The following is a 12,776-nucleotide window of genomic DNA, read 5'->3' as shown; positions in this document are numbered from 1 at the left end:
GTTGGAGGAACAGAGGGATCTTGGGGTCTATGTTCATAGGTCTTTGGGAGTTGCCACTCAGGTGGATAGAGCTTGTAAGAAGGCCTATGGTGTATTCGCGTTCATTAGCAGAGGGATTGAATTCAAGAGTTGTGAAGTGATGTTGCAACTGTACAGGACTTTGTTTAGGCCACATTTGGAGTACTGTGTGCATTTCTGGTCGCCTCACTTTAGGAAAGGTGTGGAAGCTTTGGAGAGGGTGCAGAGAAGATTTACCAGGATGTTGCCTGGAATGGAGAATAGGTCGTACGAGGATAGGTTGAGCATGCTAGGCCTTTTCTCGTTGGAACGGAGAAGGATGAGGGGTGACTTGATAGAGGTGTATAAGATGATCAGGGGAATAGTTAGAGTAGACAATCAGAAACTTTTTCCCCGGGTACAACAGAGTGCTACAAGGGGACATAAATTTAAGGTGAAGGGTGGAAGGTATAGGGGAGATGTCAAGGGTAGGTCTTTACCCAGAGAGTGGTGGGGGCATGGAATGCGTTGCCTGTGGGAGTGGCAGAGTCAGAATCATTGGCGAACTTTAAGTGGCAATTGGATAGGTACATGGATGGGTGCTTAAGCTAGGACAAATGTTCGGCACAACATCGTGGGCCGAAGGGCGTGTTCTGTGCTGTATTGTTCGATGTTCTATGTTCTAAATGCTGATCTAGAAAGGGGCATCCATATTCTGTTAATGAATAAAAACTAGTTCAGTAGATTAATTAACCCATAAGTTTAATTTAATCGTATGGATTAAAAACTGTTTTACAATTTGCTTGGCCGACATATTCTTTTACCTTGCAGAATGAGTTGGACAGTGAACATGACAACCATATTTAATTTAGCCTATAGAGGGCACAGGGTATTTAGAGTTTTCAGAATTGCAATGGTATTTTATTGATTTTTTTCAGACTGTGATCTTTGATAAAGCAAAGCTTGATATTTCAGTATTAACATCACAAAGTATTTGATGTTTAATTTGGGATTACCTTGCCAAGTTGTCCCTACCTTTACACCAAGATGTAGTTGCATACTTGGTTCCTTCTATTGTGTGAAGTTGGTTCTTATCCTCCTGCCATTGTTAACTCAAGCAGATAAGATGCTAGACTTCATCTTGTGTCATGGATGTACTAAATCCTAAGAGCAGAGATCATATTCAGAAAAGAATCATGTTCCTGACAGTTTAGTAGTTGAGTGATAACCACAAGGACATCTATCTCCTTCACATTTACTGCCCGCAATTTCATTTTGCCCAATAAGTATCTTTACATTGCAAAATCGGGAGAGAGAGACACACCAGGAAGCTACAGGTTAGTCGGTCTAACCTGTTTGGTGGGGATGTTGTTACGAAGAATTTTGACGTACAGAATATATCTGCACTTGAAGAGACACTGATTAGTCAGGGAATGTTAAGGGAAGGTTTTGTTTTCATTTTATTCACTTGTGGGCTATGGGCGTCACTGGCTGATCAGCATTTCTGTAGTTAGCCTTGAGAAGATAGTAGTGAGATACCCTCTTGAACCGCTGCAGTCCATGTGCTGGAGGATGACCCATACTCCTTTGTCTATCCAACTCTTCTCTCTCTTTGGGCATAATTCCCACCTATTACTTACTCCTTACTCCCTCCCCCCACCATATCTTCTGCATATAAACCAGCATTTTCCTAGCTGTCACCAGTTCTGAGGAAGGGTCACTTGACTTGAAATGTTAACTCCGATTTCTCTCCACAAATGTTGCCAGACCTACTTAGCTTTTCCAGCAGTTTATTTTTGCTTCTGATTTATGACGTCCGCAGTTCTTTTGGTTTTTACACAGTTTTTAGACACTGAGGTGTTCATGTGAGGCTGTTTGCCAAGCATCCACACTATATTGAGACAGACAGGAATGAATTTGTCTCATCGTTGAACCAGAATACCTCATTGGAACTTCTAACACCATTGTGGATCCACATGAGGTGCAGCAATTGAAGAAAACACCTCAGCACCACCTTCTAAAAGCAACCAGGGATTGGCAATAAATGCTGATCTAGAAAGGGGCATCCATATTCTGTTAATGAATTAAAAGCAACTTCAGTACTGTAATTAACCCATTGCTTACCAAATGAATCTTCTGTGGAGAACTTGAGATTATGCTGTGTTTTATGGTGGTCAAAGTAAACGGTACAAGGACACGCTGAAGGCTTTAATTTTAAGGAATTGACTTTTTAAAATTATTTGTTTCTAGGATGAAGGCACTGATGGTAGGGCCAAAGTTGTTGCCCAGCCCTAATTGCCAGAAAGCAGTTAAGAGTCAAATCACATTGTCATGGATCTGGGTCACGTGGGCTAGACTAACTTAGAATGGCAGATTTCTAAATATCCCCTCTAAAGGACATTAATGAAACAAATGGATTTTATGATAATCAGCAGTGATCAGGGTTACATAATCATCATTAGGCCAGCTTTTTATTCCAGTTTCAGTTAATGAATTCAGATTTCACTATCTGACATGGTGGGGTTCATACCCATGTGCCCAGAGCATGCAGATTTACTTTAACAATAAACAGAAGTCTGTTACACAAATTGACGGTATTAGGTAAGAACTTTCATAAGCTGACTGGGGGACAAATGTTCGCAGGTAAAGGGACGGCTGGAAAATGGGATGCCTTCAGAAATGAGATAATGAGAATCCAGAGAAAGTATGTTCCTGTTAGGGTGAAAGAAAAGGCTAGTAGGTATAGGGAATGCTGGATGACTTAAGAAATTGAGGGTTTGGTTAAGAAAAAGAAGGAAGCATATGTCAGGTATAGACAAGGTAGATTGAGTGAATCCTTAGAAGAGTATAAAGGAAGTAGGAGTATACTTAAGAGGGAAATCAGGAGGGCAAAAAGGGGACATGAGATAGCTTTAGCAAATAGATTTAAGGAGAATCGCAAGGGTTTTTACAAATACATTTAAGGACAAAAGGGTAACTAGGGAGAGAATAGGGCCCTCAAAGATCAGCAAGGCTGCCTTTGTGTGGAGCCACAGAAAATGGGGGAGATACTAAATGAGTATTTTGCATCAGTATTTACTGTGGAAAAGGACATGGAAGACATAGAATGTAAGGAAATAAAAAGTGATATCTTGAAAAATGTCCATATTACAGAGGAGAAAGCGCTGGATGTCTTGAAATGCATAAAAGTGGATAAATCACCAGGACCTGATCAGGTGTACCCTAGAACTCTGTGGGAAGCTAGGGAAGTGATTGCTGGGCCTCTTGCTGAGATATTTATATCATCGATAGTCACAGGTGAGGTGCCGGAAGACTGGAGGTTGCTTAACGTGGTGTCACTGTTTAAGAAAGGTGGTAAGGACAAGCCAGGGAACTATAGACCGGTGAGCCTGACGTCCATGGTGGGCAAATTGTTGGAGGGAATCCTGAGGGATAGGATGTACAAGTATTTGGAAAGGCAAGGACCAATTAGGGATAGTCAACATGGCTTTGTGCATGGGAAATCATGTCTCACAAACTTGATTGAGTTTTTTGAAGAAGTAACAAAGAGGATTGATGAGGGCAGAGCGGTAGATGTGATCTGTATGGACTTCAGTAAGGCGTTCGACAAGGTTCTCCATGGGAGACTGATTAGCATGGTTAGATCTCATGGAATACAGGGAGAACTAGCCATTTGGATACAGAAAGGCTGAAAGGTAGAAGACAGAGGGTGGTGGTGGAGGGTTGTTTTTCAGACTGGAGGCCTGTGACCAGCTGGGTCCACTACTTTTCATCATTTACATAAATGATTTGGATGTGAGCATTAGAGTATAGTTATTTTGCAAATGACACCAAAATTGGAGGTGTAATGGACAGCGAAGACGGTTAACTCAGATTACAATAGAATCTTGAGCAGATGGGCCAATGAACTGAGAAGTGGCAGATGGAGTTTAATTCAGATAAATGAGAGGTGCTGCACTTCGGGGAAGCAAATCTTAGCAGGACTTATACACTTAATGGTAATGTCCTAGGGAGTGTTGCTGAACAAAGACACCTTGGAGTGCAGGTTCATAACTCCTTGAAAGGAGTCGCAGGTAGATAGGATAGTGAAGAAGGTGTTTGGTATGCTTTCTTTTATCGGTCAGAGTATTGAGTACTCTGACCGATAAAAGGAGTTGGGAGGTCATGTTGCAGCTGTACAGGACATTGGTTAGGCCACTGTTGGAATATTGCGTGCAAATTGGTCTCCTTCCTATTGGAAAGATGTTGTGAAACTTGAAAGGGTTCAGAAAAGATTTAGGATTTGAGCTATAAGGAGAGGCTGAACAGGCTGGGGCTGTTTCCCCTGGAGCTTCTGAGGTTGAGGGGTGTCTTAGGGGTGTCCTTATAGAGGTTAACAAAATTATGAGGGGCATGGATAAGATAAATAGACAAAGCCTTTTCTCTAGGATAGTGGAGTCCAGAACTAGAGGGCATAGGTTTAGGGTGAGAGGGTAAAGATATAAAAGAAACCTAAGGGGCAACCTTTTCACGCAGAGGTTGGTACAAATATGGAATGAGCTGCCAGAGGAAGTGATGGAGGCTGGTACAATTGCAACGTTTACAAGGCATTTAGATGGGTATATGAATAGGAAGGGTTTGGAGGGATATGGGCCAGGTTCTGGCAGGTGTGACTAGAATGGGTTGGGATATCTGATCGGCATGGACAGTTGGACCAAAGGGTCTGTTTTTATGCTGTACATCTCTATGACTCTAAGCTATTTTAATTCTCAACACAGTTCTTGATTATTGCTCCACTGACATGAGTACTCCACAACCTTCAAATCAGTATTCAAGTCACTGAGAGAAACTCATCCAGGACCACAGTACCTGATGAAACCAGATTTTAAAAACCATATAAGGTGTGAGAAAGCACAAGGAGAGTAAATCCTAAGTTAACATTTGTCCAAACTCATTCATTTGTAGTATCCTGTCCTATTCATAGTGGAAACTTCTGGCACAGATTGATCATAGCAGTCACCCACTGGGAGTCTACCGTATACATCAGTTTATGAATGTGTTTGATTTTGTCACAAAGGATGAGGAAGAGAAAGTAAATTTATATGTAATATTCAGTTTTCCATGTAACATTATCAAAATTCCTGGACCTGATGTTTAACACTTCAGGAACTGAATGCTTAATCTGTGATGCAAATGAATTTATGTTCTTAGTTCAGTTTCTTAATTGCGGAAATATATGTATGCAACATATATGTGGAAATGTGAAGAATTCTAGTTTGTACAACTCGAGTCTGTGCTGCAAATTCAGACTTTCTATTTTTAATTCATCCACAGTTAATAGGATTTACCTCTGTTTGTGTAACAGATCAGATTTATTCAATTGAAGTTGATGGAAATGAGACACAAGTCACACTTCCTATTGTACAATCAAAAAAAATCTACAAAGTTCGGATTGCAGCAAGCACTACTGTAGGATATGGTGCACCATCAGAATGGACCCAGCATCTAATCCCTGAACGAAATAAGCTAATGATGGGTAAGGATGATGTCTTTTCACGTTAGACGATTGATTCAAACATGATTTTTTAAAATTAAACTGTGTCTGTGTGTGTATGTGTGTATACACTCCATTATTTATCTCTCTCAGCATAACTGATGTAAAGTTGTTCTTTACTATCCACCATAGAATAAGTATAGTATCCTTTATTGTTAAAGATACAATGTACATGATATGTTGTTAATTAGAAATTGGCTCATACTACCTATTGGTGCACTCATTGATAATACTGTTAGGATAGCTGCTGATGTTACTATTGGACAAGTTATGAAACCCGGCTCAATAGATCTTCCTTTGTATTTAACATAGTGGTCATTCATTGAAACACAAGCTTACAGGGTTACAGATTTTCTTTACTAATAAAACAGAAAATAAACAAACCAAGCTATTTTACTACAGAACACAGTTTGAAAGATCTTAAGAAACAGACTTCAGCAGTTCAAGATAGCAGCTCAGCCCTACCTTCTCAAGGGCAGATAGGGATGGGCAATAAATGCTGGACCAGCCAGTGATGCCCAAAACTTATGAATGAATAAAAATAATCTAAACTATTTCCCAACACAATCATTTTACAGTTTCACATCCAAAGAAAGTGGCCCTCTATCTCAAATATTCAACTCAAGTGATTCTTCTCACTACTTTGCTGTCAATTGTGATGTCATCAGCCATGAATGATCATAAAATGAAAGCTTGCACTTCCTCAGTCTTTTAATAATCTGCAAGTTTCCAATCATTCATTCCTGATCTGCAAGTTACTCAAGGTTAAATATCTAGGTTTCCTAAGTCAAAAAATAATCTTTGATTACCAAAAATAATGGCATTTGATGTTTGCACTCCTGGTCACAAGCCTAACATATTACAAACCGTTCCTCACTAACACTCTGGGGTTCTGTGCTCTCTGAGACACAATTAGTTAGGGGTTCCAGAAAGACTGATTGACCTAATTATTTTTAAACCTTCAACATCCCTACAACTGTAAACACGGTAGTATATAAATCAGATGCCTTTCACCACAACTTCTCTTTAGAACTTTGAGTAAAGCTGTCATTTGTAACAGCAACAGCTTGCATTTATACGGCACCACGAACATAGTAAAATGCTCCAAAGCATTGGACAAGTATTGTCAAACAAAATTTGGCACAAAGCAATGTTATACTAGAATTGAAAATCAAAAACCTGGTCATGGAGGTAGGTTTTAAGTAGTGTCTTACAGTAGTAATGCCTGGCAGACAGGTTTAGGCAAGGAATTACAGAGCCTGGAATCATGACAGCTGAAGGCATGGCAATCAGTGGTGAAACAATTAAATTGGAGATGCTCAAGCCAGAATTGGAGGACCACCAATATCTTAGGATTATAGGTAAGTCTGGAGGAGGTGACGACAAAGTACAGTGCGAGACCATTGATTTTAAAGTAGTCATGTTTTCAATCCACTGTGTAGTTTAACCTGAGCCATTGTCGGCCAGTCAGTATTGGGTGATGGGTTAAAAGAACTTGAGTTTGGATAATCTCACATTCAGAGAGGCTAGAGCATTATTAGCGAACTGTTATAAGTTTGACATTGTTTAAGTAATCACAATAGTGACCTGTTCTCCTTTGCTGTAGTTCCTTTTGCTCCAGCAGAGATGAAGGTGAAGACAAAAGTAAATTCTCTGTTGGTCACATGGCAGCCACCTTCTAATCAAGTCCAGATCCTGGGTTACAAGCTTTTTTACAGAAAAGTAGATGCAGATGATTTGAACAGAGAATTAAATGAAACGAATGGAGATGAGCATTGGACAAAAGGACCAATACGACTTCGAAGAAAAGTGAAGCAGTATGAGATTACTGGATTAGGTAAGTCAGACAGAGTAACCCGAATTTTGATAGCACTATCATGGAATAGAAGAACATTGGTTGGCAATTGGAAATAATGCTGCTGGCTGAACCATTGGTTATGATTCCTCAATAGTGAGGTTGATTGCATAGCTAGTGTATTCCTTGGCTTAAATGTTTCAGGCCTAAAAGCTACTTGTTCTTTCACATCGAAATATGCAATATAAATATATATGGCATTCCAGTACAAAGATTGGGCTTAGCACCGATGATGTCAAGGTTGATCAATTTGCTTCACAAGGGGAAAAATATTTGTAAAATGTGTCCAACAGACAATAGATGATAAAAATTGCTCAAAACTGTTTTGAGGAAGCGTCATTCGACACGAAACACTAACCCTGACTTTTCTCCATAGGTACTACCAGACCTGCTGAGCTTTTCTAGCAATTTCTTTTTTTGTTTCTGATTTACAGCATTGGCAGTTCTTTGTGTTTTGATAATAGATGATGGCTGGGACAAATTTTTAGTTGTTAGGTGGATGAGCTTTGAGTGATTTGAAAGCCTTGCTGTATAGATCTGTTTATTTCTTTGACCATAAGACGGAGGAGCAGAATTGGGTTGCTCGGTCCATTGAGTCTGCTCCACAATTTGATCATGGTTAATATGTTTCTCAACCACATTCTCTCGCTTTCTCCCTGTACATGTTGATTTCCTTACCAATCAAAAACCTATCAATCTGAGTCTTAAGTACACTCTATGACTTATTGCCGCAGAAGGCTGTGGAGGCTGAGTTCCACAGATTCAATAACCTCTGGCTGAAGAAATTCTTCCTTATCTCAGTTCTAAAGGGTCAGCTTCCACTCTAAGTCTGAGTCATTGGGTCCTAGTCTGTCCTATGATGGAAACATCTTTTGCATGACCACTTTATCCAGGCCTCTTGGTATTGCGTAAGTTTCAATCAGATCCGGAGACCTCAACTGCTGCACGTGTAACAAGCCATTCATGGTCAAATTTGGTTCCATGTTCTTTTAGTCCCAAGTTAAATGCTCATTTCAGAGCCATTCACCTGTCAGAAATTTGTGTTTTTGCTTTATTTCTGCCAACTTCTTTAACTTAGTCCATTAGAAACTTAATATTTTTGTTACACTTTTTCAGTTACATTCATTTGTTAGGGTATTTCAGACATATCATTATTGTCCACAGCATGTCTCCCATTGGGGAGTGTGAACTTTATAGTACATGATGCAGCACTTAAAGGGAATCATTGTTTTCCCCTGAAATATCTAGGTTCTAATATTTAGAACGTAGTATCTTGCATATAATAGCCTTCCCTCACCAGACATAAAGCATTGTGATTAGCTAGTGACTGGTATGCATTGCAGTTCACATTTTTTTAACTTTAATAGGATTTCTACTTCTCACTCTTCTATTAGTGCTTCCATTTTGGAAACAAAAGCATAAAATTTAGGTGAACACATAAATAATAGTTTTGATGTACAATATGGGGAAGCAAGTGTGAAAACAGCCAGCACATGTAACAGAGTTAAAGATGACTATAAATACAGCTGTTATCATTCAGAGATTTTTCATCCCAGAGTGGAAAATCATAGTAAAAATGCAACTCTTGTTAAATATTATTGAAAATATTAATATTTAAGTGTCAAAGGATAAAAGCTCTGATCTCAACATTCCTAGTTGCTAAGCATAAAGGATTTTATCAGTTTTATCTGGAAACATGGACTATTTTGTTTCCCATTTTATTAAGTAAGTTTTTAACAACTTTTGCTTATTGCCAAGAATGTTTGCATGCAGTATTCACATTTGTACCACATACACTAAATGTTTTGCATACTATTGAATAAAATATTTAGAAGTAGTTAATATTTGAAGAATATAGCTGAAATTGAAGACTTTGTGCATGTCCTATACTTACAGATGTTATGCACTATCTAAGAGGCACATTGGTGAGTGTGTGATTGAATTAGTCTGAGGTCATCCATGTGATGCATATATGCCATAGTGCCGCCAGGCGGTGCATCAGCATTCCCCGAAGATGTCACTCCATAGAGATAGGGTATTTTATGTTCAGCAAAATAACTAAGTCCCTGCAAGCCACCTTATAACAAAGAGGGGATAGAACTGTGAGCTAAGAGCCCACCAATTCCACATGACATTTTGTGATAAGAAGATGAAAATAATCTCAAATATAGTTTGTCCTCTTACAGCTGTGATGGGTGTGCAGAGTACACATTTATTTAAAAAAAAAAGACCTCCTGCCAACTAACTTACTGTTGTGTCTCCTTTTCCCAAAACTAACTTGCATATTTTCCCATTCAGACTTGTCTCGGTTGCACAAGATTCTTTGTGCGAAACAGAGGATTCTTTCCTCCTCGACAAACATCTCCACTAGCCTGATAGCACAGTCATTCATTGCTGTTTTACTGCTAAAAATGAAAGCTTTTGATAATTCATCCCTCCAGTTACGTAAATTTTGAATTCATGCTAAATTATGGAAATTGACAAAAATTAGAATTACAGTAAGTTAGCAACATTGTATAAATGGTTAGTTTCCCCGAAAGGAAACAGTTGTATTCAGATTTTTGTGTTCTCATGGATGAACTAGTGATTAAATCTTGTTTCTCTCCACTGTTTGAAAAGTTCCTTATGCAACTTTCTATCTAAATTCTCCTTACCATTACTTAGAAGCTTGTACAAAGCAGTAACAGCTATTACAGGATTTTGTATTTTAATGCATGTTCATTGTACTGGCAAAAAGCCCAATAATATTTGCAGGTTATTTGCTTCTGTGTTCTTAATCAGCAATACTTATTTGTTTTGTATTCTAAACTGTTACACATTTGGTTTGTCTTTCATGTGAAATATTTGAGGTCTGATTTGTCAAGAAAAAGCTGTTTTGTGCAGACCCATCTGGAAAGTCTCATAATTGCAAACAATTCATCTTTTAATTAATCTCTCTCTTTGTTATAAAGAACTATATGCAAGTTTTATTACATCTGGATAAATGCATGCCACCTTAATTTATAATTTATTCATTTTGGATTTCTCCAGAATCTTCTCAACGCAGATTCTTGATCTCTGAGTAATGATTACACTGTTTTGTCTCTTTGGAGGGGCATATTTCTATAAATGTTTTACTTATTTGGATCTAACTGTTGCTTTATCAAATTCATCAAAATTGTTCACTGCAGGTTAGATTTCTAAGCATTCTTGGTAACAGAATAACTTAGGATAGAGCAAATCTGGTTTTTAATTTTTTTTTGAATCAGTGATGTTGCTGAAACCAAACTGATTAGTGGATTTTCGTGGTGTATTCAGTGACAAGGCTTCCTTGATGTTGAAGTGTGATATGATTGGTGATACTTTGCAGATCAGAAGTTGTAAAGTCTAATGTCATTTTCATACCAGGAGCACAAGAGGGAGCACAACACTTATACCTCAACATTCTGTATTACTCCATGTCGCACTGCATAACAACAGCAGATTTTGTTTGCTATGTTTTCTAGCGATATATTTCTTGACGAGGACTTGGTTCCTTCTTACAGAATTTCAAATGTGAAACTTTCATCATTTATTCGATCAAAGATATGGGAGGATGAATGAAATGATGGAACATTTTGGTGTACGCACTCCAAACTGAAATGCTTAGTTGTTTTTTCTGAATTTGAGCTTTTCCAGTTTTCAGTTGAGTTGGCTCAGTGCAATCTTTGTTGAATTTTAATTCAGCAGTCTAGAATCCTGGGCTGTGATAATGTGGGAATTAAGTGTTTGATCAACACACAACTGCTACAATTACATTTCAGTTTCAAAAATCTTAATTCCAAAAAGTGCCAGACTTTGTTTTTAAAATCAATCAATGGGATTAAGTCATTTATATTTATATCATGTTAATATTTATCTACATAAAAATAACCTTATCTATAATGAACAATTTGAAAATCGAATCTGATTTGTTTCATATGTTATTTAACCTTTTAAGGAGGGTTTAAACCCTCTCAAATTGACCTGAGGTCTCCAGAAATTAATGGTTAATCTCCTGAATTTTGCAGTGAGCAACATGGAAGAGTAATTACTTGGGGTTTCTGAAAATTCATAAGGAATGGTGTTATGGGCCAGGCCAGACCCCCTCAAAACATTTCAAGAAAATAGCCTGGATCCTAACTTTGCTAGTTGTTAAGCAGATGTAAAGTGGACATTCCAGGAGTGATGCAGCTGGTCTAACTACTTAGTTTTAAACAAAACAAAATTTATTTGCAAGATTACTGAATGAAACCCAAACAAAAGATAACAGAATATAGAATAACTTAACCTATCCGAAAACCCAACAGATTATCGCAACCAACTACTTGCAACAATCCCCATAAACACCCTTTGGCAAAAAAAAAAGTAAAATCAAACAGAGGGTCCTACAAGAGAGATGGCAGAACGATTCAGCATGGAACACCTTCCATGTAGCTGTTTCTGTGACCAGCAGCCTCAAACCTGACTGACTGCTTTCACTGAAAAGCCAGAAAAGCTGAGCTGGGAGAACTGACCACTCCCTTTTCATTGTGCAAGTGTATTTTGTAAACTTAAAAGCTTCTTCAAGTCGATCAAGCTAGACATTTCAGAACCTGTATCTCATAAAACACTTCTGGAAAAAACCAAGGACAGCACAACCTTGTTAAAGAAGCAGCATCATCACAATGGTGAATCAGAATTATCATGATATTTATTTCTCATGGTCTTTGTGTTCATGGAAGCTCTAGTCAGCTTGGTTTTTGAAATGCAAAGACAACATGGACTTGTCCTGTTTCATTCATTATATTGGTGTGCTGGTTCTGTTTTATGACACTATAGTGAAGTTGGGCTGTAGACTCACTTTACAGTGGCAGCGCAATGTGATGAAATCTTCCAAAATTTCATTGAGTTGCCAATCCTGCATGATTTAACACTTGGCTGTAATTGTACATGTGATGCATTATTTTATACTTTTAAACCATTGTGTATGATAAATCAAATTTAATTTCTCAACTGGTTTAGAACAGTTTTGATAGTTTGCAAAATTCTTGATTACTTTTATCTGGGAAATTATATATCATAAATAGAATTAAAAGCAATATTGAAACTTGATATTTGAGTTTATTTCATTCCAAATAAAATGTAAAATCTTAAGCATTCTGCACTTATGAAAGATTGGCATCCTACTCTGGATTGATGGTGTAAACCTGCTCCTAAATTTAGTTTTATTTGAAATGAATTTCTTTCTTTCATTGCAGTATTACAATTGAACTCGATGCACCACTCAGTGTGATAACTATAAATTTTATCATGCATTGTTGAAAAAACTAGCAACCTGTGTTCCCCCTGCTTCAGTGCACTTAAATCGACCCTTATTGGCTCAGAGAGCACAAATGAAGGTGTTATCAGTTG

At 38.0% G+C, this 12,776-nt stretch overlaps 1 protein-coding gene across 10 annotated transcripts in view; it reads left to right on the top strand.

The window, feature by feature from the left end:
• Positions 1-12,776, top strand: part of igdcc4 (immunoglobulin superfamily, DCC subclass, member 4) — a 142,826-nt gene that overhangs the window by 97,222 nt on the left and 32,828 nt on the right. For all 10 annotated transcript variants that reach the window (XR_006309473.1, XR_006309472.1, XM_043677317.1 and 7 more), the window contains 2 exons: positions 5,342-5,512; positions 7,137-7,367. Coding sequence is in view for 8 of the 10 variants with exons in the window: in XM_043677317.1 (XP_043533252.1) it covers positions 5,342-5,512; positions 7,137-7,367 (402 nt within the window). In the remaining 2 variants the exon portion in view is untranslated. The remainder of the gene's footprint in view (positions 1-5,341; positions 5,513-7,136; positions 7,368-12,776) is intronic.

The sequence above is a fragment of the Chiloscyllium plagiosum genome, chromosome 36 (genome assembly GCF_004010195.1).
Source record: "Chiloscyllium plagiosum isolate BGI_BamShark_2017 chromosome 36, ASM401019v2, whole genome shotgun sequence".
NCBI lineage: Eukaryota > Metazoa > Chordata > Chondrichthyes > Orectolobiformes > Hemiscylliidae > Chiloscyllium > Chiloscyllium plagiosum.
Note: the sequence above shows the minus strand (reverse complement) of the source record. Positions and strands in the feature narration are given on the sequence as shown.